At 42.5% G+C, this 20,849-nt stretch overlaps 1 protein-coding gene across 3 annotated transcripts in view; it reads right to left on the minus strand.

Moving 5' to 3' along the window:
- Window positions 1–578: 578 nt before the first annotated feature.
- Window positions 579–20,849, minus strand: part of MEAK7 (MTOR associated protein, eak-7 homolog) — an 85,016-nt gene continuing 64,745 nt past the window's right edge. For 2 of the 3 annotated variants that reach the window (XM_063437386.1, XM_063437385.1), the window contains exons 2-8: window positions 13,167–13,320; window positions 11,944–12,177; window positions 10,612–10,756; window positions 7,632–8,072; window positions 5,731–5,849; window positions 2,872–3,051; window positions 579–1,471 (exon numbers count right to left, since the gene is read on the minus strand). In XM_063437386.1, the coding sequence (XP_063293456.1) occupies window positions 1,355–1,471; window positions 2,872–3,051; window positions 5,731–5,849; window positions 7,632–8,072; window positions 10,612–10,756; window positions 11,944–12,177; window positions 13,167–13,310 (1,380 nt within the window). In that variant the 5' untranslated portion in view covers window positions 13,311–13,320 and the 3' untranslated portion in view covers window positions 579–1,354. The remainder of the gene's footprint in view (window positions 1,472–2,871; window positions 3,052–5,730; window positions 5,850–7,631; window positions 8,073–10,611; window positions 10,757–11,943; window positions 12,178–13,166; window positions 13,321–20,849) is intronic. The other variant, XM_063437387.1, reaches the window with a different exon arrangement.

A 20,849-nucleotide genomic window follows, 5' to 3' on the forward strand; every position in this document is an offset into this window, starting at 1 on the left:
GATACATTGTGCCGTCAATTTGAAAGGTCTAAAAAGGACATAAAAATAGGCATTATACGCATTATTATATACGGTTTATTTTACAAAATATATAAATGTAATAAAATACTCACATTGCACTGGTATAGCTCCCAAGGGTGGAGACAAGTCTACAGGCTTGGAAGAATTGTTGTTTCTTACTGTGAAGTTTAGAATTCTTTTTTTATCTAATCTCACAGAGGTGGTAATCAGAGCAAAAAAAAAATGTATTTTTGTATAAGTAAAATAGGTTTCAGATGAACATGTCCTTTTCAGGAAGTGTTTAGGAACGCTGTGGGAGTCTCAGTCAGGGGAGGTGTGGCTAGGGCTACATAAACAAAGTGGTTTAACTCCTAAATGAAAGAATTAAGCAGTGAACCTTCAGGAGCATAGTTCTATACATCAAAACTGCTTCATTACACTAAAGTTGTTTTGGTGCTTAGACTATCCCTTTAATGTTACACTAAAAACGGCAAATCATTTCCAATTCTCAGACGTACCAATAAGGATCACAAACACTTTGATTAACAAATAAAATAATACACTTTAATATACATGAAGCATGTTAGGAGGATAAAGTACTAATATTTCAGTGCAAAACATTCTGTTCTGGAATTTTGGGACCGCCATACATGATCTAGAGAGTCTGATAAAATAAAATAGAATTATTTAGCCTTTAAACCATTATTATAAACAAGTAAAATAAACAGATTGAATAAAACAAGTCTGGGCGTCTTACATATCCTAAACATTGCAGTTACCAGCAGAGACATTGAAAATTCTTTGTGACAGCAACGTTTTAAATGTATAAGCTATAAAATCCGGTATTAAATGACTACATGATTAGTTAACTCACCGCTCATCTCAGATCTCTGAGCAGAGTCTTAAAATATAAGTTTGTGTGTTTTTACAGGACTTAGTTGTTGGTAAAGCACATAAGGTAGAGAGGACCTACAACAGCAGGTAATTACAGCACCATTATAGAAAAATGTCATTTTCAGACCCCAACAGCATCGCTTCGGCTATCCGTGGACAGAGCAGTTAGAAAAAAAGCCATCAAACAAGGGGTAGAATAATTCCTTCACGCAGCTAGACGGCCTGACTCCAGTAGGCCTGTCCGCAGACTAATCCAAACGCAGGGAGGGCGTTGGATAGCAGCGATGAAAACACTGTATCTCGAAAAAGAAAAGCTGTTCTGGAGTTTGATTTGTTTCCATTCTAGTTATGAGGGAGGGCTTCTATTTCAAACTAGCCCTTAAATTACACACAGGAAATCAAATTAGACCCAAAACCTTGGTGGCATTCCATGTGTTACGTGAAGTTCATACAGGATCTCCTAACACTCATCATCTTCTACATCTCTTAGACCTTCGCTTTGCCGAGTTTTTCCGGTCATCTCCAGCAATGCTCGTGCCTCTGGATCCACATCCAAGATGCTCTTTTTGTTTTTGGCCTGAAGACAAATTAAAGCGAAAATCAGTAAGTATTACAAAACGTTTAATGAACCAACAGGAAAGCACATGAGAAGAACTATAATAATGTGCAAGTATCTACCAAGACTGCCTGGACCTGCCATACCATTAATCAACTTAACCTACAGAGGCAGACATATACAAGAGTTCAACGAAAACCAAGTTCTAACAATAAACTGCTCAAAGAAGGTAAAGAGAGAAGGATTTGCACACATATTAGGGGATCTATTAGATCAGTGGTTCTCAACCCAGTCACATCAAGTACCCCCTAACAGTCCAGGATTTAAAGATGACCCAGTTGTGTCTAAGGTGTTTTTAGAGAAAAAAAAAAAAAAACACACTTTGGACACAACAGGATAATCCCTGAATCCTGGACTGGTAGGGGGTACTTGAGGACTGGGTTGTTTCACTGGAGGTACAGATCTCCCATCCCATCACTAGTTTAATGCTACCTGAATGGAGGATTAACTAGCATGGAGAGAGAGAGAGAGGGGTGTCACTAGAGGTACAGATCTCCCATCCTATCACTAGTTCAATGCAACCTGAATGGAGGATTAACTAGCATGGAGAGAGAGAGAGAGAGGGGTGTCACTAGAGGTACAGATCTCCCATCCTATCACTAGTTCAATGCAACCTGAATGGAGGATTAACTAGCATGGAGAGAGAGAGAGGGGGGTGTCATTAGAGGTACAGATCTCCCATCCCTTCACTATCTCATCGCACCAGCTGCCACATCTGGGTAATTGGGCCTGGGTGCAGCCACAGTGGTTGGATTTCAGACACAGAATAAAAACAGATTTAGTCGAACTCCACGTTACGCACGGTGATCCGCGCCTCATTCTGGTTGTATAGTGCGAGCGCTGCGTTTATTATTAGACGGAATAGCTTGTCGCTGGATCAAGTTGGTCTTCTTGGTGGATGACATTCTGAAAATAGTTTCAGATTCATTTGCATCAAGCAAACCTCACGAACCTTTACCTAGTGAAAACTGAGCTAAATAAACTATTTATCAATGTAAAGCGCAGTTACAATGATCTGAAGTAAACTGTAGATTACCATCCTTCGCTAACGTGGGGTTAATATGACGAGTGATCCCATCAGAGTCACGGAGCACTAAATGGATATTAGTTAAGGTATTCAATGGGCAAACAGGGACGGAGACAGGTGGAGTTATACCGGTACATTTCACATGAATTCAAGACCAACGTATCGCATTGACTCCTTTCTAACCAATTTACGGTCATTGTAAAACACATGTAGCCAAAGAAGCTCTATTGCCGTGAAGGTCCGTAAAATTTTTGCCCTGAAGAGGAACATTTGGAAGGTGACAATGGGTGTGTAAACGTGACTTCTGGCAGAAAGTTGAAGAAGCCCTACATACCAGTAGATGTTCGGGGATATCTCCAACAGCCCAGACTTCCAAGGAATCAATGGTGAAGTCCTCTTTCGCAGAGAGCTGGGGGCTGTTGTATGTGGTGCATCTGGGTTTGGCTTTGCTGTGTCCTGTTCCATAATCACTGTCTATCCACAGGCCAAAATAATTATGCTGGCCTCCCATTCCCTGCAAGAAAGGAGATTGAAACACGATGAATATTGTAGGGAGTATTATCTGTCATTTCCAACAGAGAGGTAAAAAAAAAATAAAACAATCCTTAAACGTGAGTTCTTATTGTGCTGAAATTAAACCGTAAATCAGTCTGACAACCGGTGTTACCTAATGCAATAATGATAAGAATAATGGGTGCAGAAGTCCAGGTAAAGTGATATCACAAGGACTCTGTATAAGATTAAAAGGGAGAATTCTAGTGCCCGGACAATTACCAAATATTACAGCCATGTAGAAATACTAAAAACCACAGTTATCCCCATACAGGTCTCTGTACGGCGTGGTAACGGAACTTTTTCTGCATCTTCCACATGTAAAAAGAATTACAAAGTTCTAGCTTGGGGTCCAGGAAAAGAAGAAACATGGCAGTGTTAAGAGAATTTAATGCATGTCTTCGTAATTAATTTAAATATTAACCCATCCCTCCAACAAGCCAGGATTTTATTACAAGTTATGGACCTAGAACCAAATGTGGACAACCTCATTCTATTTGAAAAAAAGCGAAGTTAAAGGAACACTATAGGGTCAGGAACACAAACATGTATTCCTGACCCTATAGTGTTTAACCCAGGCTTCCCCAAACTGCAGCCCTCCAGATGTTGCTGAACTACAACTCCCATGATTCTCAGCCTATTTCATTCACAGAATCATGAGCGATGTAGTTCAGCAACATATGGAGGGCCGGAGTTTGGGGAAGCCTGGTTTAACCTATCATTTAGGGGCCTTGCCCCCCCCCCCCTCCCCCACCCCCTTAACCCCAATAAAAGCATGAAAAACTCACCTTATTTCCAGCGCTATGCGGGTCTGCCAGCACTGGCCCCGCCCCCTTTGACATCTTCAGAATTGGCGATTTTAAGCCAATCCAATGCTTTCCCATGGGTAAGGGGGCAGGGCCAAACAGTTTTGGCCAGTCAGGACCTCCTCATAGACATGCATTGGATCAATGCATCTCTATGAGGAAAATCCTGGGTCCCCATGCAGAGCTGCCTACTATGCAGCACTGAGCCAGGAAGCACCTCCAGTGGCCATCTGAGGAGTGGCCACTTGGAGGTGTCCCTAGGGGAAACGTAAACACTGCCTTTTGTCTAAAAAGGCAGTGTTTACATGAAAATGCCTGAAATGCCATTATACTCACCAGAACAACTACATTAAGCTGTATAATATACATTAAGCTGTATAATATACATTAAGCTGTATAATATACATTAAGCTGTATAATATACATTACGCTGTATAATATACAATACGCTGTATAATATACATTAAGCTGTATAATATACATTAAGCTGTATAATATACATTAAGCTGTATAATATACAATACGCTGTATAATATACATTAAGCTGTATAATATACATTAAGCTGTATAATATACAATACGCTGTATAATATACATTAAGCTGTATAATATACATTAAGCTGTATAATATACAATACGCTGTATAATATACATTAAGCTGTATAATATACATTAAGCTGTATAATATACAATACGCTGTATAATATACATTAAGCTGTATAATATACATTAAGCTGTATAATATACAATACGCTGTATAATATACATTAAGCTGTATAATATACAATACGCTGTATAATATACATTAAGCTGTATAATATACAATAAGCTGTATAATATACATTAAGCTGTATTATATACATTAAGCTGTATAATATACATTAAGCTGTATAATATACAATATGCTGTATAATATACATTAAGCTGTATAATATACAATATGCTGTATAATATACATTAAGCTGTATAATATACAATATGCTGTATAATATACATTAAGCTGTAGTTGTTCTGGTGACTACAGTGTCCCTTTAAAGAATAAAAGTTCTTCCTACAATGAAAGCCATCCAAAAATAAGTAACTTATTGTTTGCTTATCTTTTTTTATTCTACACGTATAGTAAACGGAATCTCAAACAACTAAAAGTCATAAAATTCTTTCTTGGAACGGATTAACTGCTCACATGGCAGTGACACCCAGTCCCACAATAAACCTGCTTTAACACCGTCAACTTCAGAGCTGTTACATTAAAACAAACACCTAATGTCAATTCTAGGTTTTGTTTGGCTCAGAATTTGGACAATTGCCTCGGTCCTTAAGGGAATAAAACAACAGTTCTTTTAGCATTCTGATTATCATTTCAAGAACTCACAAATTTTCATATCAAAGCACAGCAGGGGGTGGTATGCAAATTGTCTTTATTTCCCAGGATTCCGTTCTGCAATAACAAGATTCCAGTGAAATAATGTTCGCTGGGACACTAAGTCCGTTGATATTAAGTCCTTATCAACTACAACTGGGGCTCCGTTGATGCACGCAACTCTAGGCGATTTTACTCGCAATGAAACAACGGACTTCTAAACTGCAAACTCACCCTCAGCTGAGCAAGTGCACAGAAAGAGAGGGATCGCGGGAAACTGAAGGTAAATCATAAAAAAAAAAAATGTAAAAGTTCTCTACCAAATTCAGTTAGCGACGGTCATGGTATTTAATCATTTCATTCTACTAGAATTGTGACATCATTGTGTTTACTGGAATGAATACAGAATATTGTGAAAGTTCTTCCCAAAACCTTCCACCTCCCACGTGGTCACAGACCGGAACCCTGCGCTCACCAATCCGTTTGGCATGGTCTGCTGCCCGTGGTTCAGGTACATGTAGTGATCATTGTATCCGGTGTACGTGTACACATCCAGGTTTGGGGATGCTGTAAACAAGAAGCAACGTGTGTCACCTGCAAAACAAGCAGATCATTGTTACAACGGTTCAGTAGGAAACAAAGAGACTAGATATGTCTTAAACAAAACTCGCTGGGAAGTCAGCATTCCAGAAAAAGCACACAGATATTCCGAAATCCATGCCATGCCAGTCCATACCTGCCAACGTTACCAACGGACAAAGTGGGGCAAATCTGAGGGTCTGGAGGTGCGCCAAGGAAGGGCTATTTTAGGTGACTTCATGATCTCCTGATAACCATTTCTTTAGTTATACACAAGGTCCATCTTGTGTATAAACTAAAGAAATGGTTATCAGGAGATCACCAAAAAAGATGGATTAGGATTTAAAGGAGGGATAAGATAGGGACAATCTGTGATGGAAGTTCACATGCCACAGCATTTTTGAGAGGCTAGAATGCCAGCCTCCTGCCCAAGAACTATGGACCTGGTCCCAAAAGACCATTTTGTCACATTAGTAAGGTTGATTGCGGCCCAGAACGCTTACTGTGCTTCAACTGGATTTGAAGACCTCTGGGGATCGCTTGGACTCTTTTTTTACACTTCGAACGCCTGACCAGGAGATACCCCGAGAATTCTAGAACAGTTCCTTGGAAAGGGACTGTGCCGAGGTCCTGTCAATCTTTAAGCAGGTTTCACTCAGTATCCCGACCACCAAACAGGAAGACATTTGGCAAAAAGGCATAAGAGGATACCAGAGACTTGAGTGCGCACCCTTCCTCAGAGGTTCGGGAACCCCTTTTCGGAGACGGGGTTAAGCCGTCGCATGCTTAGAACGGTACTGAGCATTCTATTGCATGCAAGACCTTCTGCAGGGAGAGTCAACATTGTGCTGTATTAATAGCGGTGTAAAAAATACCATTCTACCCCCAACATTCAGACTCACCGAATGTGTGTGGGAAAGGCTATAGTAAAACTATAATCACTGTTCTACATTAGAAAAGGTCTCCAGAGCTATATTCGGAGCCTGTCCGAAGGGACAGGTACTTAAAGACCCCAGCCAAGCTTCAGCGGCTGGGTCTGCAGCGCTCCACGCTACATTATTATTATTTATATAGCGCCATCAGATTCCGTAGCGCTGTACAATGGGTGGAGAGGAAGCTGACCCGTCAGAGGTACTCCGTCGGAGTACAGGAGCTCTGTCACACTATCCCTGCTACAGCAGGACACATGGGAGGTATGTTTAACCAGTTACATTCTAATGTCACAGCCTTGGCACTGAAATAGATTATAATATAATGAATAGAAAGGTTCTCACTGGATTGAGGCCACAATGTTCTTTACAAGTTATTGATTAATTTGTCTCCATTTAATAATACGTTGCAGAGAAACATTCTGATTCAAACCTGGAAATATTGGCAGCAAGAGCTGTGAAAGAGGCAGTCTGGCTTCACGCTGAAAACGAGTGGGAACATTAATATAAACCCTCCGGAGGAAGATTTAACATACTCCGCTATGTAACTTTTACAGGAATCAAAGCAGCTTTTCCAGGTCCAGTAATAACGATTTTAGAATGACAGATATAACACCTAATGTGCTAAAAAAACAACAACACATCTGTAAAAACCAACACTGTTGAGAATTTTAAAGAGTAAAGACATTTTTTTTTGTGGTTCCTACTGTGTGCAGGAAAAGAGCGCCACCTTCTGGACAAGTTACAAAATTCACCAGACATAACAAATATATTGCATTTTTATTATGTATGGTTACTCTAAAGCAATGGGAAAGCGTTGGTAAATAAACCTGGCCTCGTTCCAAACGTTGGTAAGGAAATGTCTTACCCTGATATTGAGGCTTAACCTCCCACGTCTGAGATGCAAATCCCCCAAAGACGAACCCATCGGAGTCCTTTAAGACTAACAAGCAGGGACCTTGGTCCACAATGTGTCCACACAGCTTTGAGAAGCTCTCGCCATGAATACTGGTGGAGAAAAGGAGGCGCCATTTGTGCTGTACCTCGGACGGGAGGTGGGAGTTTAGGAACATGACTGACGGAAGGTCCAGAAGGCTGACAAAAGAAGGCTTCTTCACACCCCGGCAGGTTGGGACCAGATTGCGGAGGTCTCTTTGGATCTCTGGGTGGGTCTTCAGCACAGATAAACCGCGTGCCACCACGACTCGGAGAAATGTAGAGATCATTGGGACCCTGTACAGCCAATCTTCAATGGAGGCTCTCGAACACAAAGCGTGTGAAAGCTCAGGTTTGTCAACATTCGTCTGATCTAGGAGGGGAAAAATGGTTTAGAGACACAATAAAATATTATACATTTAAAAAAAAAAATACAAATACATGGGAATAACTAAGAAATTAAACAAAAAATGTTAGGCTCACAGTGCCAATTCCTAGTCAACACTTAAATACTTTTGTACTGCCACCACCTGGCCATAGAGAATACAACATCTTGTATTTAAAACCATATACCTGTACCCTGGTTTTTGTTTTGTTTTTTTTGGGGGGGGGGGGGGTTGCCATATTGTAACTTTTGAATTGAAAATAAACAACAAAAGCACAATCTGTAATGAGAAAGTAGATTAGTTTGTGGAAAAAGAGTGGAGACCGCAGTCACTGCCATATTTTGGGATTAAAATCCTATGCTGGTGACCAGGCACATTCTGAGGTCTAGATATTCTCATTACCCAGTTTAATGGTATGCATTTTATTGACCTTGAAAGATGTAATGTGGCTGAAATACTGCAGACGGAGCCCTATCCCCTGAGCTATAATATGTCTCAATTTTCATTCCCTAAACAGATATTGGACCTCTACGGTTTTAGGGTAACTGGACATTCACTGGGAAAGAGTGAACCAAAGATGTGATTTTTACTCTTGCACAGAATCATTGTACCAGTGAGATACATCACTGAGATTTTTTTTTCTGTCTTTAAAATAAAATGATGGGGGGGCGGAGCCAACAGCGGAGCCGTTCGGACACCATTTCAAACGGCTCCTGAAAATCTTATCTAATCTCCTCCAAATCATAACAATCCCGCATAATCTAGGGATCACAAACCCCTCAAAAGAATAAGGGGCTCCTGCTGCATCGACTGATGCCCTTCTTCGCGCCGCCTAAAACATCCAAGCGGAGACGCAGGCCTCGGGCCTACACCACACGCACGCAGCCAGACTGGGAATCGCTGCTATACAGGGCCTACGGGGCGGACGACTCAGACTTCAACCAGTAACACCCGTGCAAATGACAGCAATGGGAAGGCGCTCCCAGAAAACCAACACCCAGATGGAGCACCGCGACATCGGTGCAATGCTCCAAAAACAAGCACGGCCCAAGATGGTGCCCACAAACAATCCTCGAACCAAGGCTCCCGAAATCGCAGACGAGCACCGCCAACAAGGTGAGGTGGCCGACTCCCACATAGACCCCATGAAATTCGACCCCAGCAACCAAACATGACCTTAAACTCTTGCTGCATGACTTTCACAAAATACTCACGGCTGAGTTAGCTGTCCTCCGATCAGACATACAGAACACCACCGACAGGGTGAGAACGAACGAGGAAGACATATCCGACATACAAGTTGGTCTGTCTAATGTGCAATCCACAGTACAATAGCTTACACAGGCACATCAAACACGGTCACTACAAATGACAGCTATGGAGGACCGGCACAATATCAAAATCCGCGGGGTACCTGCAGCTATCTCCACGGAAGAGCTGCCACACTTCGTCCGCAGAATGCTAGCCACGATTCTGCCCAGACTGCAGTGAGGAAAATTGCCATTGATGGGGTATTCAGACTCCCCGGTCCAACCAGGCCAGCAGCACACCCCGCCAGAGATGTTAATCTCCTGAGCATGACGCCACAAGACAAGGGACAAATTATGGCAGCCATGAGGGGAAAAACACCCCTGGCATTCGAGGACGCCCACCTCACCTTTTATCAGGATTTGACAAAAGCGACCCTGCAGTGGTGCAAGACGCTCACAGCAGTAACGCGACGACTGTGGACAGCAGACATCACCTATCGCTTGGGACTGACAGAAGCGCAGAACGGCCCGGAGGACGCTGCACATAGCAGGCTATGGGACCCCTCTACAGTCACGCCCTTTGTCCCAAGAACTGACAGGGACAATAGACCAGACACCTGAAAACAACTGGAGGCAGACGAGCTGCAAACGAGACTCTAGTTGCTCCACCTAACTTCAAACGCACATCAAGCCTCCTTATGAACCCGGGTTCTTACTGCTTTTAGTCTTGTTACGGTTATGTTCATCTTTATTATTTCCCACTATAAGAGCTAAATTAGTTCAAAGAGACAACAAGGGGCGAGAGCCCGAGCCACCCCCCTTGATCAATAACAAAATATGTGCAATGCCTCTTAAATGCCAAATTACTGTTATCCTATGTTTAAGAACAGTTTACACCAGCTGTTGTGGCAGTGTATACCGACCTGTAATCCGTGCACAAACAAAAATAAAGAATTAAAAAAAACAACAACAAAAAACACCCTGTATACTTCATCTTTAACGCAGTTTTTCTTTTTCAGGTTTGTCTTTGATATCAGGTACCTTGTTAGACAAACAGCTGCTGTATTTTTGTGTATTTAAGTGCCGGGACCCTTTATCAACTTATGATTTATTTTAAATACAGTTATACATCCTTCAGAACATGTGACAGAAAGCGGTCACGTGACCCCCACCCCATGTGACAGAAGGCGGTCACGTGACCCCCACCCCATGTGACAGAAAGCGGTATATATAATAAAACTGGACATATAAACTGGACTGAAACCTAGATCCGTACCTGCAGATTTTAACTGTGATAAAAACTGTGAGGCCAGGATTGAAACCCCTGAACAATTATCGAGTGTCTCTTCCACGTTCCAACCATTTAGAAAATTCTGCAGCTTCAAAACGCGCACCATGGAAACGATTAGATCTTGTGCAAACTGTTCGGGAAAGGAAAAAGGACAAAAAGAAAAAAAACAAAGAAACAAAGAAACAATAATGATTTTTTTATCGGAGATAAAGATTGTAAATGACAAGAACATATTTATGTATTTAAATACAAAAATACACAAGTCCTGCTCTCAAACTCCCATCACTCTTGGGCGGCCGCAACTACCATAGTACACATCAGCCCCAATACATACATTTATGCATTTGTTCACGCCATGGTGGCAAAATTAGTAGTTCCTTTTGTGTGGGTAAAGTCCTGAAAACATTAGGTGAATGGGACATGTAAAGGGACACTCCACACTCCAGACACCTAAAACACGTTGGCTTGCTGAAAAGCTTTATGTATGAAGAGTCTGTCCTCTTTATTTCATTTTTTAAAAAGTGCAATTTCAATAGAAATCAGTACTTTTATAACGTAACTTTGTTACACCTCCCTGGCTGTCAATCAGACAACAGACCTTGTTACTTCCTGGTTTGTTTAACTGTGAGGAGCACCAGCCTTACAGAGACTTCTCATTGAGCTGCATTGGCAAGTCTGATGAAACGTCTGTACATTTCAGAGTAGACTTAAACAGTCTCTGATGATAGTTATAGTAAATTGGAGAACTCACTGTTTTTAATCTTCGGAAATATACTACACTATGCTGGCTTTATATGTATTGGTTACATAGGTTTTATGCTATTAATTGCATAACAAGAGGTAAAGATATCACTGTGTGCGCAATCACCTTGTTTTTTCTGCTAATACACTTTATCGACTTTCTACAAATGGCAACAACATTTTATTCATCTCTTTCCTGTGTCGAAGTCAAAGCTCAGAGAAAGAAACCACCTGTCCTGGTGCTAAACCAGCAATCATACTATTAGGACCCCCTTCCCTATCGAAACAGGATTATCAAGTAATTTTGTGCTTATGTCTGTGCAGATACTTTGTTGATCTGCAATGTGTTAATATTGCTTCAGGAAGGGTGTTTCCATTGGTTCCAGACCGTAATGAGCAATTAGGGACAATTCAGAAAGTGATAGGATGAATATATTTCACGTTGTCACCTACGCACGTCTGCAGAGATAACTGCTTGTAGGCAGAAATAATGGCTTGTAGGGTTTTTCAAACATTCTCCACTACAAAATACCCCAAATGTACAGAACCCCAAAATACCGGTGACCCAACTCTCACCTGCTGAACCTGCTCTCGTTTCACGTGCTCACAGTTAGTGGAGGTGATCAAGCGGAAGATAACCCAGCTTTTTTCCTCTGCGTTCCCTCTAAGCACGTCCACAAAGAATAACATGAATTGTTCCTTGCTAATATCCGCAGCGGGAGGAGAAGACTTATTGCCGGTGTTCACTCCCTGGATGGCGTTGAAGATCCTTTGGGTCATATTGCTTGGCAACGCGTGACCTACAGAATCCTGGAAGACAGGTCACAAAGAAATGGCACTCTTTTAGACAAAGAACATTAGGAAGAAAATGTAGGTATTTACAGAATCCGTAACAATATTCACTGGATATTTTCATTACATGCCAACACATATGATGAACAGGAAGAGTGGAAACCATCAGTTAAGCACAAGACACGGGTAATGAAAGTTAAGCATGTGTTATTAAAGTGGATATTTCACTTTTGGGGGTCTCTGCGAAATATGCAAAGACCACTTAGAGTGTCAGATCCTGTCTTGGTCAAGTGCAGGGGAAGGTAAGTCTTACTTACCTGGAACTACCCCTCGTGGCTGCAGCCATCTTCCACCTACTGGTCCTCTTCATCTCCTGGTGCTTTACCTGCTAGGAGCCGCGTCACTGAAAGAGCACAACACTGAAGGCTATGGATGATCTGCGTAGATCAAAGCCTACGTTGTGACTTGTGACGGCTGCTGGGAGTGGTCCAAAGTTACCAGCGGAGCTCTGCCTTTTGCCAACTTTTGTAGTCCGTAGTTTGCCTTATGGTATATTTAGATTGAGTTGGTGTTTCAGTGAAATTCAAACACAATATTGATCAGTATTTTATAAAGAATATTTCGTAATTAAATACTAAAAAGTGATAGACCCACTGTAAGCATAAATTGCTGGACTGGTGAATGATATATTAAAAAAAATTTATTTTTGTTTAATGTAAAGTCCTACTCATGAGACAGATGACTGTTACAGGCTGAGTATTGACACAAATGATCCCTAACCTTAAATAATGCAAATATTGAATACAATTCTAAATATGTTCAAGATCTGGAAGCAGCACTGTGGAGAGAAACTGAACGAACCAGGCAGAGTCTCACCAATCACCAGACCTCATAGACCAGAATGAGAGACTCCTATTAGCCCAGAAACCCTTTGTCCGGGTGGGCTTTTTTGGGATAAATGGTTTATAACTCAGCACGATGACTGGAATTAAAGCTAATTCTCCTACCTGGAAGGTTTTTAAGTGGACGCATTTCTTAGTTGAATTATTTTCCCCGCAAAAGTTTTCAAATCGTTGCTCGATCTCAGCCTGTTCTTCCGGAGAGATGCCGAGCAGACGTTTTCTGTAGGATCCACTTTCGGCGTTCCCCATGGTTACGCTGCTGGATAAATATATACAAAAACGCAAACTGGAATCAGAAATGTGCAGTTTGATCGGCTATTAAACAAACAGACAGTGATAAAGGGCTGTGAGATCGACACGGTGTCTGACATTATATATAGGTCAACTGGATGTTACATTAATGCAAAAAAAGGCCTCCGGGCACAGAACACAAAATATCAATATTGAATACTGAAAGGCAATGCCATAGCTGAAAAATGTAATGTTTTAAATATTTTTATAATGGAAAATGCCCTACTTGTTCCGATCATTAGGACAATGGCAGTTCCAATGCTCATGTCATTAGTTGATGGATAAATGGATTTGTCGTTAAGGCCGATTAAATCATAGGTTCTAGTGACTAACTCTCTGGGACTCTTTTTAGAATGTAGGATGACAAACAAACAGTATTTCTATATATTAAACACAAGAAATATTGGAAGGCGATAATTATGCGAGGTGTGTGTAATAACAGGTTTGTATTGGTCACTAGAAGAATACTATAGAATGCCAATAACGTCTCTTCGTTGAATTGGAGTGTGCAAACAGACGGATATAAAGTTATTTAAGCGTACAGGCTTGTGACATTTGTTTGATCTTAGTAAAAATGTAAAAACATTCCATATGTGATAACTAAATTCTACAGCTGTAAGGAATACAAAAAAAAAAAAAACACTTAATGTTACTTCTGAGTGATGGAATGAGATTGTAAAATAAAACGTGGAGTAGCAGATTACTAGTTAACATAGAGTTAAAAATGCAGTATTCCGTTTGAAATAATGGACTGCATTTAGATATCTTTGTCATCAAGCACTCCAGTTGTGGATAGGTTTTGTCCGGTTTCAGTCTAGATACAAGCTGCAATCTTATGATTCACTGTCACAGCAACATGACTAACAGGGGTAACGGGTCAACACTTCTTGCTCCTGATTTAAGACACACAGGACTATTTTGGGTTTTGAGTTTAATAAGCAAAATAATTCTGGGGGGGGGGCGGAGCTTGAACTCAAACCTGAACAGACGCCATATTCCAAAGCTCTCTCTGGATAACCCTTAAATCACCAGATATCGCCCGAAATACTATCGAGCCGACCCTGCAACCCAAAAATCCTAAACAAGCAAGTGGGGCTGAACCGGCTGATGCCTTTTTTCCAGCCGCAAAAGCAGCAGAAGCGGCGCCGCCGAGTTGAGGCCTACCGCCCGCTGTCAACAGCGGACCTCGAGGCACTCCTAAGGAGCAGCTACACAGGCCACCCAGAAGCGGAAGGGCCGACACACGAACCGGCTATGGGCCGACGGTCTCAGAAACCGACTGCGGGGCCCGATACCAGGGATATCGGGACCATGCTCCAGCGGCCGGCACAGCACCAAACCCATGCACCCTCGGAGGAAATCCAAAGCGAGGCCGAAACCGAGCCACGCGGACGGGAGGCAGAGACAGCACCAGCCTCCCGGGCACCAATGACACTGAACACGGATGCCTCAGACGACACCGCTCCGTCCACAAAGGGCGACCTAAAAATTCTACTAGCTAATATACATAAACTGTTGGAGGCGGACTCAGCAAAGTTCAAAACAGAACTTAAAGAGGTCAGAGAGAAGGTTGGAGCGGTAGAAGACGGGGTAACGGAGGCACATAATAAGATACACGCGGTGCAGGACACGGTCCTCCAGCTGCAACAGTCCCAAAGAATCCTGATGGGCCGGCTTGCAGTTAGGGAGGACCGACACCGCCGGCTAAACATAAAGATCAGGGGAGTCCCGACCACAGTGTCCGCGGAGGAATTACCCCACTACACAAGACGCCTCCTCGCAACCTTATTACCCCCAGCAGCAGCCCGCAAACTGACCCCGGACGGGGTATACCGTCTCCCCTCGACGACCCACACGAAAACTAACCTGATCCGAGACGTCATCCTGAGATGCCGCACTGTTCAGGAAAAGATTCAGATCATGCAGGCCGTGAGGGACAAAACACCACTTTCCTTTGAGAACTCCGCACTACTGTTCTTTCAGGACTTATCCAGGGCGACGCTGCTGTGGAGAAAATCCTGTAGCCCAGTCACTACTCAACTACGAGCAGCGGGCATAACGTACAGGTGGGGAGCAGACAATTGTATCCAAGTCACACGAGACGGGATCACTCACGTCTTACAAGCCATGGAAGAAGCTGCATCGTTCCTCCGAAAACTGGGGCTGCCCGATAGCACAGCAACCTCTGGCCTACCTACAAGCACCTGGGATCCGACCGCAGTGACACCCTTTGTGCCACGAACCAGAGCCGCACCGCCGCCGGATCCGTAAGATACCGTGCTGACACTTGGCCATGTTAACGGGACATGGGCACCCACACCGTATAGTCATGGTTAGAAACCCCGATGAACACTACCTGGACTGGCTCGAGCTACCATCGTTATAAATGTTTGCTTGTTTCTTTTAAGCAGGTTTTTTTTTTTTTCATGTTTTTATGTGTTTTTTTTCAAATGCATAGAAATATCTTCCTATACGGCTAAAAAGTCACCCTCCCTCCCCCACACAAACACAGGAGTAACTACACCACATGCTCATGGTGGGGGAACCGGAGGAACTCACATAAACGCAAGACCTAAGGTCTTAAGACTTCACAGGGGTTTTACCTAGGCCCACACACCATATGGCGTTAATACCCCCCCCCCCCCCCCCCCCCCGCACCTCCCCTAGGTTAGGGGCACTGAAATAGCCCGCAATTGTAACCCCTTTTTGTTAGATTGCTTAGATGATCATCACGTCGGACTAGCATACACACAATCACTATACTATGCGTCAATCTAAACCAGGCTCCGGCCGGTTGCAGAGCTCCCAGCGGCTAATACGCTTCGGAAACATCATTAAACTCATAAGTCAGCATGCTATACAACAATCTCATTCACGTCATAATTATTGTCAGCCCACAAGCTAGGTCCCAAGTATACCTGTTTTCATATCATTGTCTGACATACCATGTTCCTACTTGTATGCTACCTTTACAACAACAAAAAACTGAAAATGTGCAGTTCTTTCTATATGCCACATAGATCTACCATGTGAAATGCTTGTATTCTACAATGTGTAATGGCATAACAAAAAGTCTGATTGTCAAACTATGGCACAACCAAAATAAAGAATTAAAAAAAAAAAATAATAATAATTCTGGGTGTAAAAACAGGGGAGGAGAGACTCTGCTCCTGGTGAAAGCTCATGCATTTTACCAACAAAGAAAAGCCACCAGACCACTATATATTATATAAAACCATGCATGCATTCATTACAAGACCCAGCGCACTCATTCATTCACTAAACAACGATTTCAAATCTTAGAGATTGTAATAGTTTTATTTAAAAACACCTCATCTAGGTTAAAATAATGGGGGTTTAGTTACAGTATATGATCATACATTGCATAAGCCTGCTACAGCGTCAATGTACCCCATTCTTGGCAGGTCCTACTCTAGCAGCCTAATGCCTGCTATTATGATTTGAACCCACTGTGAGCTTTAACATTGCTGACGGCTACCACGACAGCAGATTCAATGAAAGTTGCTCAAAGTTAACCTTGGTAGGTAAAAATTCACCCCTGGAGGGTACACAATGGCTTGCAATGGTGATTAACTTTTAAGCCATGGCTAAAAGCATAGAACTACACGTTTCAAGCCATAATATTATATATTATGTGTATATAAATAAAACGCCAGCATATTCCACAGCGCTGTACAATGGGTATAAACAGACACACACACACACTCACACACATTCACATACATACAAACACACCAATCCAAATGAGCCCGCAAGATTCAAAGCCAAATCGCAATATTCCCAGAAATGAGTGTACTCAGATTTAAATTTCTTGTGCGTCAATTCACATATATAAATAGGAAGACAAAAGCAGAAGATAAATTCTTTAACATGTAAATAAAGCTGAGTGCGCTCATTTCTGTTAAAATATAGAAAAATCCTCGTCCACTGCTTTACTGCAAACCTTTATTATTTACACTGTGCCAAGTATGGAGGAAAGAACGTACGAAATTGGACGTGTGACGAATGGAACTCTAAAAACAAATCCTAGTCATCAAAACGAGAAATCCGTGAGAATGTTTAATCAGTTAGCCTCTACGGCCAGTACCAATGCACCATATTTATAACCCACCATCCACAAACCCACTAGTACTTCTCTTGGTAAAGAACATATATCAGTATATTACATACAACAACCGTGCAACCAACGTAATAATCTCTTCATCGGATTCCAACAAGGCGATCGGCACACATTCCATCTCCTTCCTAATTCAAGAATAAATACCACATTGAATCTAATAACCCATATACAGCTTGGTGGCTTGCGCAGGAGATTTCCCAATCCCCTGGCACCCCAAATCATCAAACACTTCCCCTCTGCTATTTTTGTAGAGATGCAATGTTTGTAGCACCCTCACTACATATTGAAATGAGAATACGGCTTTCTGACGAAGGCTCTAAATGTCTGTCACATAATGGCAGAGTATTACCGCATTGTACTCTCACAGGGCTAATTTAAGGTAACATGGCTGAAGTGTAGCTGACTTGGCGAGTTATTCAAGTTTGGCTGGTATGAGCTTAAAATCAGAAATTCACTTTCAATTCTCACTTTACTGAATAACCCTAAAAGTTTTTTTTTTGTAAACTATTCATTACAGTGGGTCATAACGTAACACTATAGTATTAGGATTACAACGCTGTGTTCCTAAAAGTATAGTGTCCCTTTCCCGCAGACCCGGTGTATAACGGGTTAAAACTCCTTTTTACCCTCGGCCATCTGTCGCTCAAAGCTGGAATGGTCTCCTCCTCCAGCGATGTCACGTGTGCGCAAATCAATGCTTTCCTATGGGGCACTCAAGGCGCCCAGCATCATTTCACAGAGTTAAACTCTGATAGACAGCAGGAAGCGCTTTTAATGGCTGTCTGGTAGACAACTAGAGGTGGTCTTAGTCCTGCAATGTCATTATTGCTGTTTCTCTGAAATTACAATGTTTTACATTACAGGGTTAATAGGGGCACCGCACCCAGACTACTTCAATGAGATTAAATGGTCTGTTGCCTATAGTGTCCTTTTAACTATGGTTTTATACCCCCACTACAAATCTCGCTGCTTTTAAGTCCTTTTGACCACTCTGTGTTACTGTTACTGGTTGTGTAACAAAGTTTCCAAAGATCAGCTTAACGAACCTTTGTTTGAAATCTGGTCCCCACTCATCCCATACTTACCTCATCATCGGGGAGATAACTACTTCCACTACACAAAATAGTATTCCATCGAGATGACATGCCTCATTCCTGACCGTGTGACACACATCTATAACTGACAATCAGGAGCCACAAAACACAGACACCTCTAACAGGGCAATACACCTACACAAGGGTACCTGTCAACGCTATGCTGCTTACCCATCACAATGAACTTATCTATGCTCGATATACTGCTGTCACACTGTGACTGGCTGCACCTTTCTGTCTTTATTTAATAAATATATATAAAAAATGATGGGAAATATAGAGACAAGGGAACGGAAAGTAAAATAATGAAATGGTCAATAGTGCAGAAATAGAGGGGTAGGAATATGTGAAAGAGATGGGGGTTAACAAGAGAACAACAACAAACAGAACAGATTTACTCTAAAGCTTCAATTAAAAGATAAATTACCAAGTGAGGATTCTCCAGCCCAGGTCAATACACACGCCTCAAACTCCCAAGCCTTCAGAGCAGTGCGATGTGTCCGCCTCACATGGATACTTAGCCCCTAATGACTAATGAATTTCAATATTCTTATTGTAACGTCCTCAGCACTCACAAAACGGGAACCGCAGACAGAACCAACAATGCAACAGCACCAGTTTAGGGACAGGTGTTAAAAATGCTGAAATCAGGTCAACATTCCGCTGGTTTCCATCGATACCCTCTCCACTTCAGAACTTTACCCTAGAATGGACATTTATACATACAGCCTGCAGGGCTACGGTCACTCCCATGCAATTGTGCAACGTTTTGTTATTCTGCATCCAAAAGGTTCAGTCTGTTACATGATTGTGGCAATTGTATTCCTATTCCAGATATAGTGCTGTAGTGGTTATGGTGCCAAGACTGCCCTGTCACCCCCGAATGTAAGTTGTCAAACCACTTGCCAGAGGTTTGTCTTCTCACCTGGGGTCCGCCAGGCACCAGAGAGCCCATTGGCTGAGAGCATCAGCTGTACCACCCATTGGACACCAGGTAACACATCACACCTTTAGCAAGAAGTCAAACCGCACTGTAGTGAAGATGGTGCTTGGAGTGTTTCTTTAGCAACATCGAAACTGCTCTACATAAATCCCTGCACAGGTTCTCATTTACAGGGTAAGAACAGACCTCACAATATCACCCCAGACCAGATTTATCACATTTTCCCCCTTATCAACGACTCCAAAAATAATGAAACCAGCACTACAACAAAACTCTACATACGCGTAAAACGTGCCTTCAGACTCGCATTGAAAAGCATTGGGTCTACACCAAGTGCCTGGCATACGCTGGATGTAAATATAATAAACTATTTATCTAAAGCCTATAGCGGCCGGAGATTGCAAAATGTATACAGTGCAGTTTTCACATGTAAGGCAGGGGCAGCATCTGTACCCCAAACATCACTTCAATCACACTGTATGTACCCAAATCATTTTGTCTTAATGGATCGTGATTGTTTTGAAAACAAGGACTCCGTACTGTCAGATGTCACCAGCAAAACAAAAATATACATCGGGAGTTTGAGCTAGTTTATGGTTTGCACTGGATGGTAAACAATAAAAAACAAACTTTCCTCAACTCAGAGAAAGAATTGTTTAAAAAAGAAAGAGTAAGGGGGCGGGGCCTGACCGCCGACATGAATGGCCGCACGATCTATGCGCTCCAGAGATAAACCTATGATTCAGCCTGATAAATAAGCTAAACAGCCAGAGCCAAACATAATCCAGCTCGGAGAAGACTTGGGGTCACCCTGAGATCACCCTCGCGAGACATCCGAACACTAATTGAAGCTGGACCTTACGCAAAGCACTGCGGCCTACCGCTGGACGTAGGCGGGAGAGACACGGCCGACTCTCCTGCTAGGCGCTCCATTGGAACCTAATGCAAAGGTTGGGGCCTCCGTTTCCCCCCCCCCACCGGTGAGAGATATCCCGGTTCAAGCGACAGGTTAATACGCAGGAATAAAGAGCACTCGACACGAGCATTGCATAATTGTAACCGACCAAAGATGGCGGCTGCCCAACAAACCTTGGAAATGCTGGCCCATCTGACAACATTCGAACAGCGACTGGAGGACCTTCTTAACAGCTTCTGGCTGAAATTGCAGAGCAAAGGGTTCCACGCCTCAAGGGAGAAGCAACCGAGAGCTGAGCAGAGATACCCACCCTCACTCAAACCGCACCATACCCATGGCGGGAACTGGAGGCGGCCTGTGCCAAACAACAAGAGGAGAACAAAGAAGAAGAAACAACCCACTA

This window comes from Pelobates fuscus, chromosome 12 (assembly GCF_036172605.1).
Source record: "Pelobates fuscus isolate aPelFus1 chromosome 12, aPelFus1.pri, whole genome shotgun sequence".
NCBI classification, from domain to species: domain Eukaryota; kingdom Metazoa; phylum Chordata; class Amphibia; order Anura; family Pelobatidae; genus Pelobates; species Pelobates fuscus.